This window comes from Drosophila arizonae, chromosome 3 (genome assembly GCF_054131065.1).
Source record: "Drosophila arizonae isolate 15081-1271.41 chromosome 3, UAZ_ARI_1.0, whole genome shotgun sequence".
Classification (NCBI taxonomy): Eukaryota; Metazoa; Arthropoda; class Insecta; order Diptera; family Drosophilidae; genus Drosophila; species Drosophila arizonae.
In genome coordinates, this window is record NC_142923.1 from 24469543 (window position 1) to 24490068 (window position 20526).

At 34.2% G+C, this 20526-nt stretch overlaps 1 protein-coding gene across 15 annotated transcripts in view; it reads right to left on the bottom strand.

Annotated features, from left to right (window-relative positions):
* The window catches only part of LOC108611691 (beta-1,4-glucuronyltransferase 1), an 81068-nt gene that overhangs the window by 6171 nt on the left and 54371 nt on the right, over positions 1-20526 (bottom strand). For 8 of the 15 annotated variants that reach the window (XM_089466012.1, XM_089466023.1, XM_089466016.1 and 5 more), the window contains one exon: positions 12912-12972. The exons of 6 other annotated variants lie outside the window; for them this stretch is intronic. Coding sequence is in view for 1 of the 9 variants with exons in the window: in XM_089466011.1 (XP_089322137.1) it covers positions 112-128 (17 nt within the window). In the remaining 8 variants the exon portion in view is untranslated. Of the gene's footprint in view, positions 1-111; positions 224-302; positions 575-12911; positions 12973-20526 lie in introns of those variants that run through there. One more of the 15 variants, XM_089466011.1, reaches the window with a different exon arrangement.

Below are 20526 nucleotides of genomic sequence, written 5' to 3' on the forward strand. Positions count from 1 at the left end.
CCACATGTATTCTAATACAATTATATATACCACTTTGTAATTGTTCTTGATAATTGCTGTAATCTTTGTTGTAAAATTAACTAACATTCATTCGAGTTAAAATCAACTTACCCCTTGTTCGACTCCATTGTCAGAGTTATTTTAAAACAAATTGTAAATGAATTATTTAGAAGTCATTCTAAATGCAATCCAATATTTTTATCACACTTTGTAATTGGCAATGCTAAATAATTATAACAGAATCCATGTAATTGATTTCTAATTTGTTGCAAACAAGAAATGCTAATTTATTTACAACTCACTCGATATTTTGTTGCAACGCGAACCGATCACAATTTGTTAATTGAATCTTGAAATCTGCAGTGTAAATTTGTTTGCCTGTTCAACTTGTACACGTTTCCGTAGGGTCTGCAACGAACTGTTTCCTATCTGAAGAGCAAGTGTTCTTATAGCTATGAAAAGCAAAAGATTTGCCCATTGCGCTATTTGCATTGCCACTCGCTGACGCTTTGCGTCTTATCGTGGGTGCGAGTGGACGTCATGAATGCTGCGCCAGTTGTGAGTGATTGGCAACTGTTTGCCTTTGGAGCAGAAGTGGCAGCACCAGCAGCAGCAGCTTATCAATCTTTGCAATTACTAATTAGCACCGTCTAATAAATAGACGGGACTCTCACTCAATTGCTCTTCATGCTGCATTTTAAACGTAATTTGCGGTCTGCGACCGCAACGAAAAAAATAACGAGTTTTGTACTGACTTTTTTCATTCTTGTTTGCCTTTTAAAATGCGAGTGCAACGACTTTCCGGAGCAAACCGAACGGACGAAGTGTCGTCAGCATTAGTCAGAGTGGGAAAAAAGTATGAAAAATAAAAAATAAAATGCCGCAGAACAGGAAGTGCGAAATTAGCTACTTTTTTCTCTTTCTCTTTCTCTTTTTTACTTTTATTTGTTTCGCTTTTGGTTTCTGTTGGCTACTTTGCCTAAAGTGCCGCCAGAAATTTAATTAACAACAATTAGTTGAGATTCCCACATTAATTACGCAACGTTTGCGGTGCCTCAGGTAAATAAAAATAATTATGAGAGACAATATTTTTATTAAATTTGTCAGACAAGGGAAATTAAAAGTGCTTATAACGATGCCAAATACTTTTCGCTGATGTGGAACACACTATTCGCACTATTTATATTTTATTTATTAAAGTGAACACAAGAAAGATTTATATATATTTAAAGTAATTTCCTTCGATGTAAGTTTTATTGAGCTCATGCTTATAGATTGTAAGAAGGGGAAGGATCTGTGTTGTATAGAACTCATGATAATAGATTGATAAAAACCTTAAGCTATAGGAAAATTACCGCTCATAACTCATATCATATTAAAGCACGGGCCATCGAAGAGCTCACATTACGGGATGATCATAGATTTTAGGCAGAACTATTACATAATTAAAGCCTTATCTATAGCTAAAACTGAATGAAAGGATACATAACTTTTAAAAAGTCTGTCATTTCAAATTTTCATTATCATTTGAGTTAAGGCAGAAAACTTTTAAAATATTCTATTCTTTAATTTTGTCGATATTCATTATTAGCAAATCAAACAAAATATCACTTAATTTCATCTTTCAAATTTTGTCTTTAATTTACTTGATTTGTTTTAATTTCTGAGCAAGAATAAATAGAACCAAGCGATACAAAAATACAAATATATTATGTTTGTATGCGTTTTATATTAAAATCCACTTTAAATAGACTATAAATAATATCAATTGCGACTGTCTGTCGAACCTCTTAGCAATGCCGACATTTAAAAATAAGTATGTAGATAATCAGATCAATAGAGATAGACGCACATATAAATAGTGAGTGAAATATTGAGAGACAAAGACAAAAATAGAAGTAGAACGGGAAGAGAATAGACCAAGATAATTTTTAAAGCATTTTTTTTTTTTTTTGCCCATTAGTAAAACTGCCAAAATTTCAAATTACACACAAAAAGCAGAGCATAAAATCTATGTCAAATTATTGAACTGGAATTGTACAAAAGGTAATCGTTAAGAAATTTGTGTGTGCAGCACGCAACGATCGTTAAGTAAACAAAAGCGAATATCCATAAATTTGGAAAATCTCTTGACACTTTCGAAGAAAACGTACGAGAAGTGATTAAGGGCCAACTGCCTGCATTGGCGAATTGTGCGTATTAAATTCGCATTTCATCCAAATTTTTATTTTTTTATATACATTATTATTACTTTTTTTTTGTCGTTATTTTGTGGCTGTTGCGTGTGCTCATTAGGGCAGTAAAAACGTATCATTCGAATACAAATTTACGGTTGCTTTTAAGATGTAGCTGTTGCTGTTGTTGTTGTTGTTGTTGCCTGAGCTGGAGCTGGAGCTGGCCCATTCATTAGAGGCTCCCCCCGGGGGCACACGCGCCCCGACATTTTACACGCGTCATTGGCATCGGCCGCCGTCGCGTTGCTGATGGATTGAAGTGAAAACTGCGAGATGCTTCAAGTTCAATGCACTGTCTTGACTGATGGCCCGCCCCTCGCCGCTCCCCACAGCCCACAGCGTGGGGGCTGCTGTGTTAGGCGATTTTATCAGCAGGTTCTATAGAAACATATATATATATATATATAATGAAACAAAAAGAAAAAAAAATAAAGTGCCACTGGTTTTTGTGTTTCTGGGACACGACACCAGCATATGGGACTGGATTGTTTGATAAATTTGCATAGCTCGGGGGCCAAGTGCTCAAGTCAAACGCCTTAAGGCATCCATCTGCAATGCCACACGCACAGGAAGCCTGTGACTGTGACTGAGACTGAGACTGAGACTGAGTCTGAATCTATGACTGTGACTGTGAATGAGAGAAATCAGCATCTCGAATCAGAATAAGAATCTCGTCAAGCTTTCGCACTGCCCGCGGGCCAATTTGATAAAAATCTTTTGAGCTCGCACAGGCGCGCGCTTCGCAACAAGTCTTCTGGTTTTGGTTTCGGTTCTCGAGCCAGAGCGCTCTCTTCTCTTTTATGGTCACATTTGCCATCGTAATAATCGTGTGTGTACAGAGAGTTCAATGGCTGGCTAGCTGGCACTTGTGAGTGGGTTGCTTGGCGGGTTCTTCGGCTGGCGTTGGTTTTATTGCCCCGTTAAGCCCCCACTCGCTCTATGCAAAGCACAAGAGGCAGCGACTGAGCAGTCGACCGAGCGACCGACCGACCGAGTGCTACCATCAAAATTTGGAGCGAAACGTGAGAATTTTTATGAGTATTCAATTTGCCAATTGGCACAGAAGTGCGACACACGTTTTAGCCATTTTCAATTGTTTATAAATGGTTTTCCTTCCTCTCTTGTTATCCATGTCAAATTTTGTTTGCCTGGCAACAGCGTCTCCAAGATGACTGATGGATGGTGCTTGGGTCAAGAGTTTGGGCCCATCGACTGCTCATTGAAATGTGAATATCTAATAAGGCTGCTTATTGAAACAGGTTAAGCGTGGCTTGAGGGCTAAAAATTTATAACAACAACAACAGCAACAACAACAGCATCTTCACATTTGGCTTAAAGGCAATTCTATATTTCATGCGCAATTAATATTCCAGCATTTTTGTATGTTGTATTCAAATTAGAATTCATAATAAATGCGGGTTTTTTGCCAGACATAAAAAGCTAGGGAACTGCTGAAGCTGCTAATTAAATTATGCTAGCTCAGCTTAAGCATAAATTTCCAAGAATAGTAAAGGCTTTAAGAGGAATTGTGATTTCAGGAATTATGTGAAGATTACGTACTCAATTATGAACAAATTATTTTAATAACCCTATCAAAAAAGGCTTCAGCAAAAATAAGACCATGTTTTATGCTTTCTCTTTCTTATTTATATAAATAAATAAGTGTAAATTTATGCAAGAAATTTGCGTGCATAAAGAGGTTTAGATAGGAAATAAGTGAGAACAAAATTTATTTGAATATAAATTATTTTAATGTATTAGAATCGGCAAAATCTTAAATCGTATTAATTTTATAATATATATTTTAGAGGTCAAAAAAGAAAATTTAATATGTAGTAATATATAATATAATTATACCAAAATTGTATTTTATCTTAAGAATTTAAAAGCTTAATATATTATTATTTATAAAATTCAAAAAATAAATTAAAAATGATAGAAAAAATCGTTATAATCCTAAGCTTTTATATATAGTTATAAAGCTTTCATGAGGAATTCACATAAATCAATTCTAATTACAAACACATCAGAGATAAAATACCTTAGCCAACATTGGGGCTTCGGTTAATCAAGCAAAACTTCTTCGAAGCTCGAAGTTTCTGAAGTTGTTATCGTTCGATTCGAGTGCCTCAGTGAGCATTAGATCTGAAGCTGGGATTAACTCATTGTGCCACCTTAGATTAACCCCGCTTTCAGCATCGATTTTCGCTTCTTTTTTTTTTTTTTTCTTTTTTTTAGGAAATGCCAACGAAAAGTAACAATAAAACATTCCAGCAACAGCTACAACAACAACATTGGCTGCTGGCAACACAATCTAATTAGACATAATAAGGCACCGAGCGAAATTTGCTGGCCAAAAGGTCTGGTCAACTGTGTTTTGTTTGCCAGCAACTGGCCCTGGCTCGCCCTGCTGCCTGCTGCTGCTGCTGCTGCTGCTGACCAACTGAACAAAGCAACTCCGTCTACGACTTTGTGTTCGAGTTCGAGTTTCGAGTTCGTACCGAGTTTTTCCGGCCGCTGCGCTATTAAAATATATTACAGCAGCAATTTCACTCGACTTTATTTTTGCGCTTTATCGGGAACAGAGGCGAAGGCACTGCGAGAGCAGAAGATGGGAGCAGGCAAACAGAGCCGGCTGGGACTGGGACTGGGACTATGCTGCTCTGCACTGGACTGGGCAGCCTGCTTTGGTGTATATAACTTAATTTTTATGGTCATGCAAGTCAATTGCAGTTTGGCATTTCTTCGATGCACTTTTTTTTTTTTTTCGTTTTTCCTCTGCTTCTTGGGCCAACCTGAACGTCATCGCGCCGGCTTGTTGCGGCCATCATCTGCTTTCTGTTTCGGTCTCGGGCTCGGTCGACTGGTTGTTATGCTGCCAAAGTCGTAACATGAAACGCAGCAAATTGTTTGCACAATGCTACAGCAGCAGCAGCAGCAGCAGCAACAACAACAACAACAAGACTCTTAGCCAAGCTGAGCTTTGGGCGCACCGGGACCAGGGCATCTTCACTTGGCCATTGCCAGCAACGGTCTGCCGTCCAGCTGCTGGCCAATTTCTGCATAGAAATAAATCTATGGGCGTCTCGTTATACACTCAAGCTCTCAATGCATAATTAAAATGTAACTCAATTGCAACGGGTTACGTTGCGGTATCTATTAAGACTCTGGCTATAAATAGATTAAATATCAATTTCTTTGATTATTATTCTATATATGCATGTTTATTTGATTAATATGTGCATATATAATTTTCTGTAGCATAAAATCTAATATCTAAAATGCTATAAATTGATTGAATATCAATTACTTGGATTTTAATATATCCACTCGTATATGATTATATTTGTTTGTCTTTTGGTACATTTAGAGCGGAATAGATCTTTAAAGCAGCCCAGGCTATGTAGCATCAAATTAATTATATATAAATCTATATATTGTACAAACATATTTGCTTTAATTAATTCACTTTATTATAAATAAATATTTAGCGGATTAATATAGGCACAATTTATTAGGAACCTGTGAAGATTTTATGAAGGTTTATGTTTTTAAATTTAAGAGGTCTGAAATACATAGTACGGTAAGGGCATATTAAGCTTTCATACTTCAGTTAACATCATGAGCTAGTTTGTTTTTTCTGAGAACTAGAAATCTGGAGGAATCAACAGCTTTTTGATTTCACGTAAAGAGTATTACCAGGGCTAGTTCTAGTTAAGTTTGTTAATTGTATGATAGAGAATTTGCGATACCCAATTATAAGTCCATAAGGAAGATGCAAAAAATTGTAACAATTCTATGACAGATTTATGAATTTAGCACTTTATAATTTTGCTAAGCAAATGAAGCTAAAAATATTGTGAAAAATAAATTAACACCTGCATACACAGTTGAAGTCATTAAGACATTTCACAACTATCACGTAATGAATCAGCTGCCAAAGGCACACGTCTTTGTCTTTGTTTCAGATATGTTTAATGCAGAAATATTACACATATCCCAACAAATCCAGCAAAATATTGATTAGAGGCCAATGGCTACGTCAATCTAATTATGTTGAATGCATTGCAATCAGCCTAACAAAGCGAAGAAATACATTAAAAGAAATATTTATACATACATACATACATACATAGATATGTACAGGTATAGCTATGCATAGAGTTGGCCTCGGCAACAAGAAATTGTGCTGAGGTATTGTAATGGCCGCAAAGACACTAATATATATGTATATACATATAGATAAACAGATAATTATCGATAATTGAACATTAATAAATATCAACATGGGCACAAATCGAACGAACGGCATTGGAGCTCAGTCCATGTGAGCCATTAATGATGGTACTGCGGCCTGTGGCCTGTTGGTCAGCTAATGGCCTCTATAAATAGACCGGGTGTTGGCCGTAGTGTGATACTCTACACACCTCGTAGACACATTAGCGACACATTTCCAACTGCCGATGGCATAAAGGGCAGCCTCGTAATTGATGAATGTCTATTTGTTTGCCAGCCAAAAAGAGAGAGGAAGACGGAGAGGGAGTGGCGAGAGAGAGTCAGAGCTAAACGGAAAACATACTCATAAAATATTGAATTTATATTGGTTCATTTGGTTAGACAACGGAAATGGCAGCGACATGAATTACAACTGTTTAATGGTCTACCACGTCAATGGGCGTGGCCGCGGGACGTTGCCTCGGAGGTGGTCTGACATGTCTGCCCCGTAAGATTTATGCCGCATCATAAAAGTTGTGTTTATACGATACCATCCTTTGTGAGCCCGGCTTTAACATCAGCTAACGGCACTTGGCCAAAGTCAATGTATTTACCTGCCTAGCCACTGTTGCTAATTTCAACAGCAGCAAGAAAAATGGCCACAAAGAGCAAAATTAAGAGCCGCAAAAGCTAAAATATTTTTTTATTTTCTTTCTACTGATTACAGCTCCAGCATCCCGAGCCATTAAATGTGCCATAAAGCTGGATAAAGCCAGACACGGCCGCCTACAAATAAAAATCGAAATAAACATTCGATTTGTTCGCCCATAGACAGCGACAAAGGAAATAAACCGTACATAATTATGTACATATAAAATATATGCGGGGACTTGAGTGGAAATTCTTATAATTAAAATCATTTTCATTAATCATTAATCATTCATGGCCTCGCTTTAATTAATGTAATCTTTAAAGTGCACATGTCTGTAGATTGGATTTTAATGCATAATAAATAATATATGAAAAGGAATCAATAAATAAAATATTATGTAAAAAAAAAAAAAAAAGAAAAAAAAAAAAAATAAGGAATAATGAATAATGAGTAAAACATAAAAATATTAATAAAAAAACAATTTTAGTTAAAAAATTAAATTAAAAATGTAATACTTAAAATACTTTAAATTTGGTATACAATTTAATACAATTAAGTATTTTAAATGTATTTATTCCTTGAAATAATATGATAAAAAAAATTTGTAAATATTACATGAAATAATTTAGTTTAGACATTGATTAATTTTTATATATCGCCAAAACTCATTTATATTATTTTATTTTATGCATAAATGCGTTAAGAGTAGTGTTTAAAATGTTCAATTTAATCTTATTACCTGTACTATGCTTTTAGCCATGGCTCATTTATTTATATATTCAAATTAATCGCGCTATGATAATCATACAGTAACCTTGGTTAACACACAATATGTTGATAACAAAGGCAATGAGCCCAATTGTTAACAATGAAAATGTTAATCAAACATTTGATAAGATTAAAATATTTGCCAAAAAACAAAAAAAATCCGGCATGGAAATTTTTATAGATAAGCATAACGAGCGTAATGAATATTTAGGTTTCAGAAATTCCTTGCTCTTAACTTATCTGGTAATCTGCTCAACGAAAAAAGCCATAAATAATTAATATCAGACAATGTTAGCTTGAGCTGAAATTTCTAAATGCCCAATTATACAAGTGTCATGGGGAAATAGCTTTCGTTAATTAATGTCCAACAGCTCCGATACGAATGCATTGTTGGTATGTCACCTAACATAGCTAGCAGGAGACATACATGCATATCGTATGTAAATTGGCTTGTTCCGGGCTTAGCTCTGTGTAAATAATACAAATGCTCGACTGACTAAGAGGGTTTTAACTAATTCACTGTGGTAATTGAGAGCCGATGGAGGAACGTGACCATCGAATATGACTCACCGACTCACAGGCATCGAGCAACACAATTGAATTGTTCGCTGACATACATAAATAATGCTGCAGAGAGCTGACCAGCAAAACTATTTTCTGGCAGCTATTACGTGTAATTCGTTCTAGAAAACGTTTCATGTACAACAAACACGCAATATTCAGGCACCTCAACAAACAAACCCACAAAGGATTCTTTGCTACTTAAAGTTGCACAAGTCAATCAAAGTAGTATGTATAACATCGTATTTATAACACCCACTTTTTAATATCACTGTTAAGTTTTCGTCTTTAAAGGGCTTTAAAGTTTTTTATAGACAAAATATATAAAAAAAAAAAATTGTATATTTATTTTTGGTTTGATTTAAATTTAGGAAACGCTTTTTTTTTTTAATTAACTTTGAAATCCAAGAATCTATTTTAATTAAAAATTATTTAATATTTTAAAATTGAGCTGGGATTCAAGGCGAATATGATTCAATTTTAATTTGAATCTATAAAATTTAAAATTTTATTGAATATATAAAAACCTTACCATCATAATCATAAATATATCAGCATAAAAAATTAAACTTAGTTAATATATTATTTTAAATTTAAACAATATGTGAATATCTGTTTTTTTTTTTAATATGAATACCTATTTCATAATCTTTGAATCAAGTTTTCCAATAGAGTTTTTATTTATCATATATATGAAACAATTTTAATTTGAATCTATAAAATTAAAAAATTTCAATCGAAACTTATTTTTAATTTTTTTTTTTTTTTTTTTTTTTGAATATATAAAAACGTCAATCATTAAAAATATCAGCATAAAAAATTATTTCAAACGTGTCCAAAAATTTAAATAGGAAGCAAAAAAAAAAAAAAAATAACGTACACTTACATAAAACTTAACTTCATTGCTCATTTGTAAACTGAGAATGGTTATTTCGCAGTGAAGTTAATTTGGCCAAAAATAACTCAATTGTCCAACAAATACGCGTATCAAAGGCTCACAATGCCCTAGGTGTAATCTCAAAAAGGTCACAGAAAGAATAGCTAACTATATGGTTTATCTAGCTAATTATATGTCCCAGGAGTCCTGAAATTACTTCCATCAATTTATACACCGTAGGTATGTGTGTACCAGGTAAGTACATATCTATTTATAATATAAACAATAATAGTTATTTGCATACGCCGGGCACAACTACCACAGATACACGTGTTTGTAGCTAAAAAGCAACGCCAACATAGTATAGCAATTATTGTGGTCACAAATATAATTGCATTGGTCACGGAAACAACAAATTAAGCTGCCTGCCCATATATACATATATTCACTTGCATATATAGTCTATTTTCGTATAATATAGATTATTTTTTTATTTTGATATTTTGATATTATGAAATTGCGTTGCCTTAAGAGACAAACTTTTATAATTTGTATTTTTGCTGAGTTTAATCTTTGAAAAAAAAAAAAAAAAACTGACCAACTTTGCTATTATAAACAAATTTGTGCCCTCAGTTAAGTCCCTGCGATGGTTGCGACACGCACGTGTGCGGATTGTTTCAGAGTTTCTTTTGCATAAATTTAAAATACAGAGGCAGCGAAAATTCAGGGAGGTAGCTAAGAGAAACTGCTGGGAAATTTTAGTTTTTTAAATTGATTTACAATAATTTTAAATATTAAACAATTAACTAACCCAGAAGCCAAAATAAAATATATTAACAAAGAAAATATAATTTCACAACAAACATTTCAAATTGCAAAATTTATAAAAATTTGTTAGCCAATTCTGCTGTCGAATTCTAAGACCCAAAGGTTTAACACCTCAAACATAAAAATAAATTAGCTAATTACAACGGCATGTATAGAAGATCCCACACAGACAACTTAAAGCCATGGCATTACTCATACGCAGCGGATGACAAGCATAATATATATACATATATATATCTTTTTTTTAAGCACTCGCATTGGATGTCATAAATATTTTTTTAGTAGCAGCACGTGAGCCAAAAACGAAGCGGGCCAAAGAAAAGAAAAAGTCAGAGAAAAAAGAAAATGAAATGAAAATCGATTGTTTTTGACCTCATAGAGGAATAGCACACATTTGGAGCGTTGAGGCATTAGGCGACAGTCGGCCAACAATTCTACACATTCGCGTTTCTCATTCCGCACTTCTCGCTCGCCAGCCGGGTGCAATGGCACTAATGAAGAAAAGAGCCAACTGAAATAAAAACGAAAACTGAAAAAAGCAAACAAACACGCCATGTCTCGGCGTGTAGGTGTCTGGCTTATTCCCAGTCCCAAGATGCAAACTAAAAAAAAGAAAAAGCCCAGGCAGACAGCTTTAATTCTATTCTTCTATATACATGTATGGTGCTTTTTCTCTATTATTTTTCTTTTTTTTTTTTTTTTGCCCATTTACAGGCAAATGAATGTAACACGCGAACTAAGCCCAGTAGCACAAGGAACAAAATAAAGTAATGCCCGCGAAAGCCAATAAATTTGCACAACACTCATGAAAACCACGGGCAAAAAAAAAAAAGTGAAAACGAAATGATGAAAGCGCAAAGATATAAATAAAATAAATACATGGGTACATTTTATATATGTATAAGTACATATATATTTATGATGGCATTTCGTCCCAAATTATGCCCAGGAGCGCAAAAGTCGCCCAAAACTTGATTTAATTAGTTCAAAATAAATATTCCGTTGTCTCTTGTGGTCGATCCGCCGAAGTACTCAAGAGACATAATTGTTAGGCTCACTTCAAGATGCTATTAAATAGCCTCTGCCTTCGTTTCTTATTTGTAGCCCAGCCAATTTAGGGCACAAAGTGCTTAAGATATTCATGAGCTTTTTCTAATTTTAAAGACTTTAAAATAAAGAGTCACTAAAAAATCTTGTGCCTTAAACATAATTTGTTTATTTTTTGCAAGTAATATCTAAGATATATACAAGTCATGTTAATTTAAAGACTTAGATCGTGATCGAGCAGCAATGTGGGATAAGCAGCACTTCGAGTAGATGAGGAATATTTTATTAGATAATCAATAGTCGAAGTCTTGAGCACAAAAAAAAAATTCCATCGACAAACATAATATATTATTTTGTAATTTTAATGCCCAACTTTGGAGAAAAAATTTTACAAATTAAGTTTCATTATGGAGCCTCGTTTTAAGACCTTGCTTACAGGAAACTAGATTAATTCAAGCAATTGTAGGCATATTTAATATATGATTTTTTACATTTCGCGATTCATGTGTAACCAAAATTTTATATATTAATAATTTTTAATATATTTAAATTAATAGCATATTATTTTATGTAAAATTGTTAAATGTAAATTTTTTAATTTTTATTTTCATTTAATTATTAAACAAACAAAAAACTAATTCAAAATAATGCATTAAATTTAATTTGATTAATTAATATAATTAATTTAATAAATGAATTTAATTAGTTTTAAAATAATAATTATTATTATAATTGATTTATGAAATTATTATAAAAGTTTAAAAATGAGTATAATTAATTTATTAGCTGTTTAAATTTGTTCAATTTATTTGTTATTAATAATTCATTTTAAATTTTGATCAGTAGTGTATTGTCATGTCTAATTTCAATAATTCTGGCGCCCAATCTGGGGCGCTTAAATGCGACGCAATCACTTGCATGGGCCATGTCAAAGGCTACAACAACAACAACAAATGAGTACGACATTAATGCGGATAATGAGCGACAGTCATCGAACGGCACGGAACTGACACGGCCAACATGTCAGAATAGTAACAAAGCGCCACGCCCACTACGCCCAGCACACTAAAATGTGAGCTGGAGCGAGGCCGGCGCAGGTGCGATTCTAATCGATTGTCTTCTGGCATAAGCATGCACAGCACGGTCCGCAATGAAATGAAATGAAATGCACGGGCTTATGGGCCGTAACTATTCGAGGCGTAGTTACCCTAGAGTAAAACATATACAGACCACATATACATACATACATACACATATAGGCATATATACCGTCTGTGTGGGTACATAGTTATGCAATCAACGCATACTTAAACACTCACACACACACACACACACAGACACACGCGCTTTTGCAAGCTTAATTTCATTAATTAAGTTTTTTCTCTGTATGCGCTCCCTTCTGGCTCGACGGAATGTATTTGCATCCGTTGTTTTTGCTGTTGCTGTTGTTGTTGTTGTTGTTATTGTAATTGCGCTCATTGTTGCTCTTGTTAGTTGGCGTGTTGCTCTGGCAAATGTCGTTTTCATTATCGTTTACATGCATTATGTGATTTGGCCATTAATTGATTGGTTAGCTCTGCGGAGCGCGCATTACACATGACGCAATTGGAAAAGTCGAATGCATTTGCATTGCCCGCCCGATATACCCAACACAAAATCAACATTGCCACATAAGACACACTAAACACTTCAGCCTAATTAAATTTGTAGTACGTTTCTGCTGACTTACATGTTAAGTAACCCAATTACAATGGCGTCGTTCGCTTTTGCTCAAGGTCTAGGCCACATACCTGTAAATGAGCCAGAAGAAATGTAGAAAAGTTAATGAACAAGGTTTAGACAATAGCAATTACTGCTGATAATTGATTTGTATATATGAAAATATTGATATTTGTTATTATTCATTTAATAATATATATATATATATTATATAAAATAATAATATTATTATTAATATTACAAATAATAATTATTAAATAAAAAATAATGAAAACCATAAATACAATAAAAAATAAATAAATAAATAAAATTATAATTATGATTGTAACTATATAATTATGATTTAGTTCATTTACAACATCTAAATAAGTCTATTATAATTATAATTTATTTTTAATTTATTTTACAGATAGAATATTATTATTATATTATATAATAACTGAAACTCAAACTGAATATCCAATATAAGTTCGTCTTTAAATTATATAGATTTCAATTAAAAGAAACGCTTTAACTCTTTTTTTTCTCACATTCACATCCACATATTTTACTCCAAATGACTGTTCATATATATATTTTTTAAGACTCACAATAACTTCACTCTTCACGGTTTAAGCTGCTGTCCACACAAATCCCATAGTATATAAGGATTCAAATATAATAACTGTGGAATGTAAGCAAAATGAGCAAAAGCAAAAAAAAAAAGAATTCCCATCTTTTTCAATTACTGAAACAATCGACATTAAATAAGACTCACGGAAGACGTGTGTGTGTGTGTGTGGACCCAATGCCGTTTCTTAAAGTGCTGGCAGCAATTTCAGGTACGACGCAACGCACACGCAATGTGAATATAATATGAGAGATAAATTGAGTGCGTCGGCGAATCAAGCGCCAAGGACGTAGCCGAGGCACAGCGCGAGGCAGACGTCAGAGAAGCTGAGCAGAGCTGAGTCAGAGCACGGGCTGACAGGCAGCTGGAGCCGGAGAGACGCCTTTAAGTAGGCAACAAAAGACAAGCGCTAAAAGTTAACAGCGGCGAGCACTCAAACGCAGGTAAGCTACAACGTGCCCAAGCGCGCCCACCTGCAGCACTACAGTTATATATTTATTTATTTATGCAAAAGCCAAATGGCAACACGTGCGAAATTCGCGCAAAATTTCGCTGCCTTACATTTGCTACAGTTGACTGCATGCACAACAGAGGGTGAGAGAGAGCTCCTCCTCTCTGTGAGAGAGAAAAAAATGTTGAAACACATTTCGCCTAACGAGCATATTCAATAGCATTTGTTGGTCAGGCCAACACCGCAATGGCTTTAAAGCTGTTTGAATAAATGAAGAACTTATGAATATTCCGTTTGCTGAAGTACATGTTCAGCATTCACAATTGGCCTCGGTTAACTAACAAGCGATAAAGTTCTTATGAACGGGGGCAGGACTGCCTCTTTCACTCCCTATATATATATATATATATATATACATATCTCTCTCTCCCGGTCTTTGTCTATTTACTTCCCATTTGAAGTTGGAAACTCATCAAGTGCAGCTTGAAAAACTGTAAAAATGTTTGCATTTTCTTTTTCCCCACTTTCAACTTATAGACAAACTTATGGAATAAATGCAAACTGAGGACGTCATCTGAAGACAATTTAAAGTTTGCGCTGAAAATAATTTAATGGAAATTTAGTATAACATTATTATGATTATGTTGCTAAGGCAAGAAGCAAAGTAATTATCTAAAATAATCAGAGTGTGCTAATTGGATATCTAATACACCATCCTGGCCTGATTAAAAAGCATTATATTTCCACATTAATTGCAAATATCAGTCATTCAGCAAATGGGAAAATCCATGTGAATGAACAGTTCAGAGTTGATGTTTCTCATGCCAAATACCCATTTAATCCTTTCTGCCAAAAATAACCAAATGCGAATGCGAATGTGAAAATGTATCAATAGACAACAAAACTAAATACCAAAATAAACAAACAAACAACAAACAACATGCAACATACTACAGCAAAACACACTCGTGTACAAGCATTGTACAATATTTGTATAACATTTTGTGCACATTGTTCATCCTTATGGTCTTAGGGGTTTCTCGGTTCGGTGGCTTCTGCCCACAAAAAAAGAAACAGATAACAAAAAAAAAAAAAATCAAAATTCGAGGGGAATCATGCAAAAATCAACGCGGCGAGTTTTATGTATTTTGGGCATTGGTTTTTTATTTTTTTGGTATATTTTTTTGTACTCTGCATTGTAACAGATTAGGCAAGGGTATGACAGACGAAAATAAATAAAAAGGTTCCTGTAGCTATTCCCAATCAATTCATCTTTTACCCAGCTGGCATATACATATATTTATAAAATTACAGAGCATCTGCTAGTCAGTGTAGTTCAAAGCTAACATTCTTGTTATTGTTTCCACGTATTATCATGCTTTGCATTGCTATTGTGAGCTCTCTCTTCCTTTCTCTCTCTCTCTCTCTCTCTCTCTCTCTCTCTCTCTCTCTCTCTTTCTCCCTTCCTTTCCGCTGTTAATCCTATCAGCTGAATGGCGATGCTCCGCACAATCTCTCACTTCTTGTCCAACCCAGCGAAAAGATAAAATTGGCGAGCTTGTAGCATTTGAAATAGTATAACAAACCAATGAAGTGGAAGGCACAAGCAGAGACACAGCCAGAGCCAGAGCCAGAGCTAGATCCAGAGCTGTACAAATATGTCTATAAATATTTGTCTGAATGCGCCGTCTCTGCTTCTGTATTAAATTCACTTGAGCGTAATCAAATGTAAACGAATCACATTATAGGCTTTTGCTATATTAGGTAAATGCAAAGTGTTTTAAGTGCTCAACAAGACTTTTATTCAGTTTCAGTTGTTCTGCTTGCGCTAGATTGTCAAAAGGCTTGAATAATTAGATTAAAATATTTATTTGGTACAACTCAAATGCCATTAAAACAAAATATTGGATATGAAACGAAAAATAATATAAAATTTATTTGTAAATATATGTAGCCAACAGCAAAAATAAATCAATTCACAAAAAATTGAAATACATTTTGTAAAACACGGAAATTCTGTCAGCTCATGAGGGAATTAATGTGTTTTTGCGATGCTAAATAAATCATGTTGATGAAATGACAAAAAGTGTGTGAAAGTACAAAAAGGGTTGTGTTAACAATTCATAAATTTTAATAAAATTCGAATAAAATCACATTTACAATAATATATAATATAATCAAATATTCGGAGATATGGAATTAAAGTAGTGGTACTGTTTTCCATACTGTACTAGTAGGACAGTACAAACTGCACACATAGTATTTTTCGGGAATCTCTACCGCAGATGAAGAGACGAAAGACTCAAAAGAATATACCCATCACACTTCCTTTACTTTTCATCTCAATATTGAAATATGCCCTTACCTCGATTGAAAGCCTTGACTACTTCACGAACAAACAACTCTACTTTCACATCTTATTAACATTATATATATATTATTATTTAAATGTTATTTTAATTTAAATTTAATATATATAAATATATATATTTAAAAGTTTCTTGAAATTAAATTTATATATTTTAAAGCTCTGTTGTTGTTATTTTTTCTTTATCTTTTCCAAGCAATATATTTGAATTTATTTTTAATATTGAATCCAAAAAAAAAAATAAATAAATAAATAAATACCTTAAAAAAAAAAATAAATATTTTTGGTTCGAAGTAAACTAGGCTTTACTTTCAATTATTCCAACATATGCCAAAATATAACAATACCTACTTGAATAAAAAAAACTTCATTCACATCACATACAATATTCCAACGCAGCATGTATTCTGCAGAGCCAGGAATCAAATTACATGCAAACAGAAATAGAATTCACTAGCTGGGCTAGCTGGACTAGCTGTCCAGTTTCAATTACCATTTACAGCAATCAGCCGAGTCATAAACCAGGTCCACTACTAAGCAGCAGCTACTAAGGCGAAACTCTCATTTACATGTTTGTTCTCTTTGCCAACTGCATACCAGCGGCGAGGCCATGCGTGAGACTCATCCGGAGGCATGAAGAGTTCAAAGATTCTGCCTGGCCTGGCATAATGCTGCAGCCCATTCAGTTGCAATTTCTATTTGTAGCAACGGCAAATTGGCACTTCGATCAGTTCTATACGAACTGCTGTTGCAGTTGCCCGAGCTTTCTTCCCATGAGAGTGCGAAAAACTCAATTTACAGCGACGTTCCAGCTAGTTTGCCATGCGGAAGAGAACTTTTCCAGCCAGAAAATAATACACCAGCTCGATTCGATTAACGACTCTGCCGCCAGGAGGCGTGGGTGGGTTGCTGGCCTGGCGTGTGTTGACCAATAATGGGTGAGCCATTATAATAAATATTGCTAGGCCATTAGGAAATTGTGCAGGGGTATACGACAGAGAGCAGGAGAGAGACCAAGAAACACCTAATTCGACTATCATCAACCACAAATTGTTGTTGCCATCATCGAAGAATTTGCATTAATAAAATCAACTTGAGATCTAATTTCATGTAACTTTTCAAATTTGTGGTTGAAAAACATTTTCGAGTTACTTTCAACTAGGCTCGAAAACTAAAGAAACTTTTCATTAGAATTGGTTAATAGACTTTGCTTCAATGTAATACACTGAGAAATACAGCTTATTTTTGTAAGCTTTTTCTTTAGCTGCGGCAGTTTAATTTAAACGTTCTGGTTCTGGTTCGTCGCCCAACGCCATTATGTGCCTATGACAGCGCGGTAAATTAATGGCCATAAAGTGAATTGACTAAAATTAACTCATTAACGAGAGTGCCATCATCATAAAGTTGGCAAAACGTACTAAACGAGCTCATTTCAAGTCTATTTAAAGAGCTCTAAATATACATACATATATATGTATAATATATATACATATATAGAGACTATATATCAAGTCCAACTAGAGTGGAATACTACGTAGAATTCTTAGTGGCGGTTCACGCGAAATAATTTCTATAAGTTTTTTTTTTACGACTTCAGCGCAATTATTTGAGGTGCTTTTATTGGCTACTTTGGACTTGACCTTTGAACTGGGCAGCTGTCACTCAAGCCAGCTGCATTCAACTGACACTTACAACGCCTATTAATGAAGCCAATTTGCGCGTGTTTCAAAACGCATTTGAGACATCACTCAGCTCGCTTAAGGCAGAGTAATTGCTACACCAGATTATTAAATGAAGACATTAAGGCAACGCCTTAGCAGCGGCTTCGGCTCTGCCTATATATGGACACCATAGCCTGGGCCAGGCCAAGTGGCCAGCATGGCCAAGACAGGCTGCTCATTTCATGCGCATTTAACTAATCTGTCATCTAATCCGCCTGTGCATCGGACTGTGGTCCAGGAGAGCGCAGAGCAGCGTCGCATCGCGTCAGCTCGACGCTTCTTTTGTTAAGCTCTGCCTGGCTTCCGAGTATCTGCCTTGAAACCTGTATTAGCAGTCGGACTTAGCTCTCTCACTCTCTCTGTTGGCCACTTCGCAATTACATAAGTATACAAAAACAATAAACAATTAGCCTGCTGCAAATAAATTCTAGACCTGGGCCATGTAACAGGAAATGTGTTGGTGCTTAGTGAACACATTTTCGAAATTGAAATTTGTTGCTAGAGCTCCTCGTCGTGAGACTCAATGATGAACCGCAAACTGGATACTTCTTGACTTTTTGGGGCATTCATTGCAACTTCAACATCCGCACACATTCGCATTGTTGTTCATCTCTGTCTTTCTGTCTGTCTGTATCCGCCGACTCTCTAGCTACTTTCATTTCACAGCCCGCTGCACTGCTGCAACATAGTTGAACTCTCCAGCTGCCTCGCGCTCTGTTTCTCAGCATTTATCAGTTCCCATTGTGCTTCGACTACTACAACTATTTGCCCCCTTTGTTGCAGCTGTGTGATAAGCGCACCCAAATTTCGCCTTCCATTCAGCTATTCCGTCTGGGGTGGCGCCTTTTGTTGGCAGTCGTTGTCAATGTGGCTGATAAAGGGTTTTCATGTTATATAACTTGACTTGAAACCAGTTCTAATCTGTTCAATACTTACAAAGTGTAATAAATAAGATATTGTATTTTATGGAGTACTTAATCAGAGGAAGTCTATGATAAACACAAGAAAAGAAACAATTAACAGGAAGCAACTGAAAGCCTTGGCTTTAATTAATAATAATACTAATTCGCAGAAAAATTAAAACTAAAGCTCAAAGAAGAAGGAAGAATCGACCGATAACAGAGAGAAGCAAGCAAAAGTAAGAACAAAGAAAAAGTCTTAAGCGAATTGGCAACATTCCAGACAGAAAGTTATATGAAAGCAAAACGCTGCTGCAATATTATATTAAAATTTCATATACCTGCGCCAGGCCAAAGTAAATAACAAAACAATATCTGCAAAAAAATATAGTATATTCAAATAAAAGCAGCAGAAAGATGAAAAATGAAAAACTTTCTGAACGCAAGAGTCATAAAATGAAATAAATAACTTTTTTTATGCATTCCTCATAGCAATTAAGTCTCGACTTCATTTAATTGATTATTGCATCCACTCATATTTCTTTTAATAAAGAGAATAATACAAACTATAATAAACGAATTAAAATTTATAATAATAATGGAAAACAAATCCTCTCCTTACAATTAAGTTTTGGCATTAAGCAACAAATATTTCTAGTCCTATTCGACAGCGAACGAGTATAAAGCAGTCGATAGCTGTAAAATTTCACTGGTTTCTTAAAGTCGTCACGCATTTTGAGGTCTCAGAAAAATATAAACTGTGACTAATAGCGCAACGCACCTCCTAATGAGCAATAAATATAACTTAATTATCGCATATTCTGCTTTTTTGGCCGCAGAATTTATGACAGCGAGCAAAAAATATGTAAAGAAATGTAAAACAATTTATCAATTTTTAATAATGATGAAGTCTCTTATACAGCAGTTTTTTTATATTTTTCCATTTTATTTATATTTACAAACGCCAAGGCTTTTTAATTAGTTTTATGCTGTAGCCACATAAAGGCAGCACAGCATAAATTAACAGAGAAGCCAAGATCCCAGAGCGAAGACCGAGGGAGGCTGAGCTTACAACTGGTTAAACAGCAGAAGAGTAGATGAGGCATAAGAAAAAAGATAAGCAAGCATTGCAATTAAGCATTGAGCTCAGCTCTTAATTGAGTTGCGAGCTAATAAAACTTTTCAATTCATTATTTGACTGAGAATTGTTATTATTATTTATAATTACTATTATTATAATAATTGCAGCAATACTAAATGTGATTATTATAATTATAACATAGTTATTAATTAATAATTAAAGTATAAGCTCCAATAAAAATAATTATTACTATTATTATTATTATTATTACTAATATTATTTTTTTATTTATTTTATTTTATTTTTTATTTTATTTTTATATAAAGACAACACCTTTTCCTCATTTTTTTTATTTTTTATTTTGTAGTTTTTCAATATTTTAAACTTTAATTTCTATTCTTATCTATATTTTCCTACATTAAAAATCTATCACCAATAACTTCAATTTTTTTACGTCTTCCATCTACAAGAGCATTTAGTCTTCGATATGCTAAA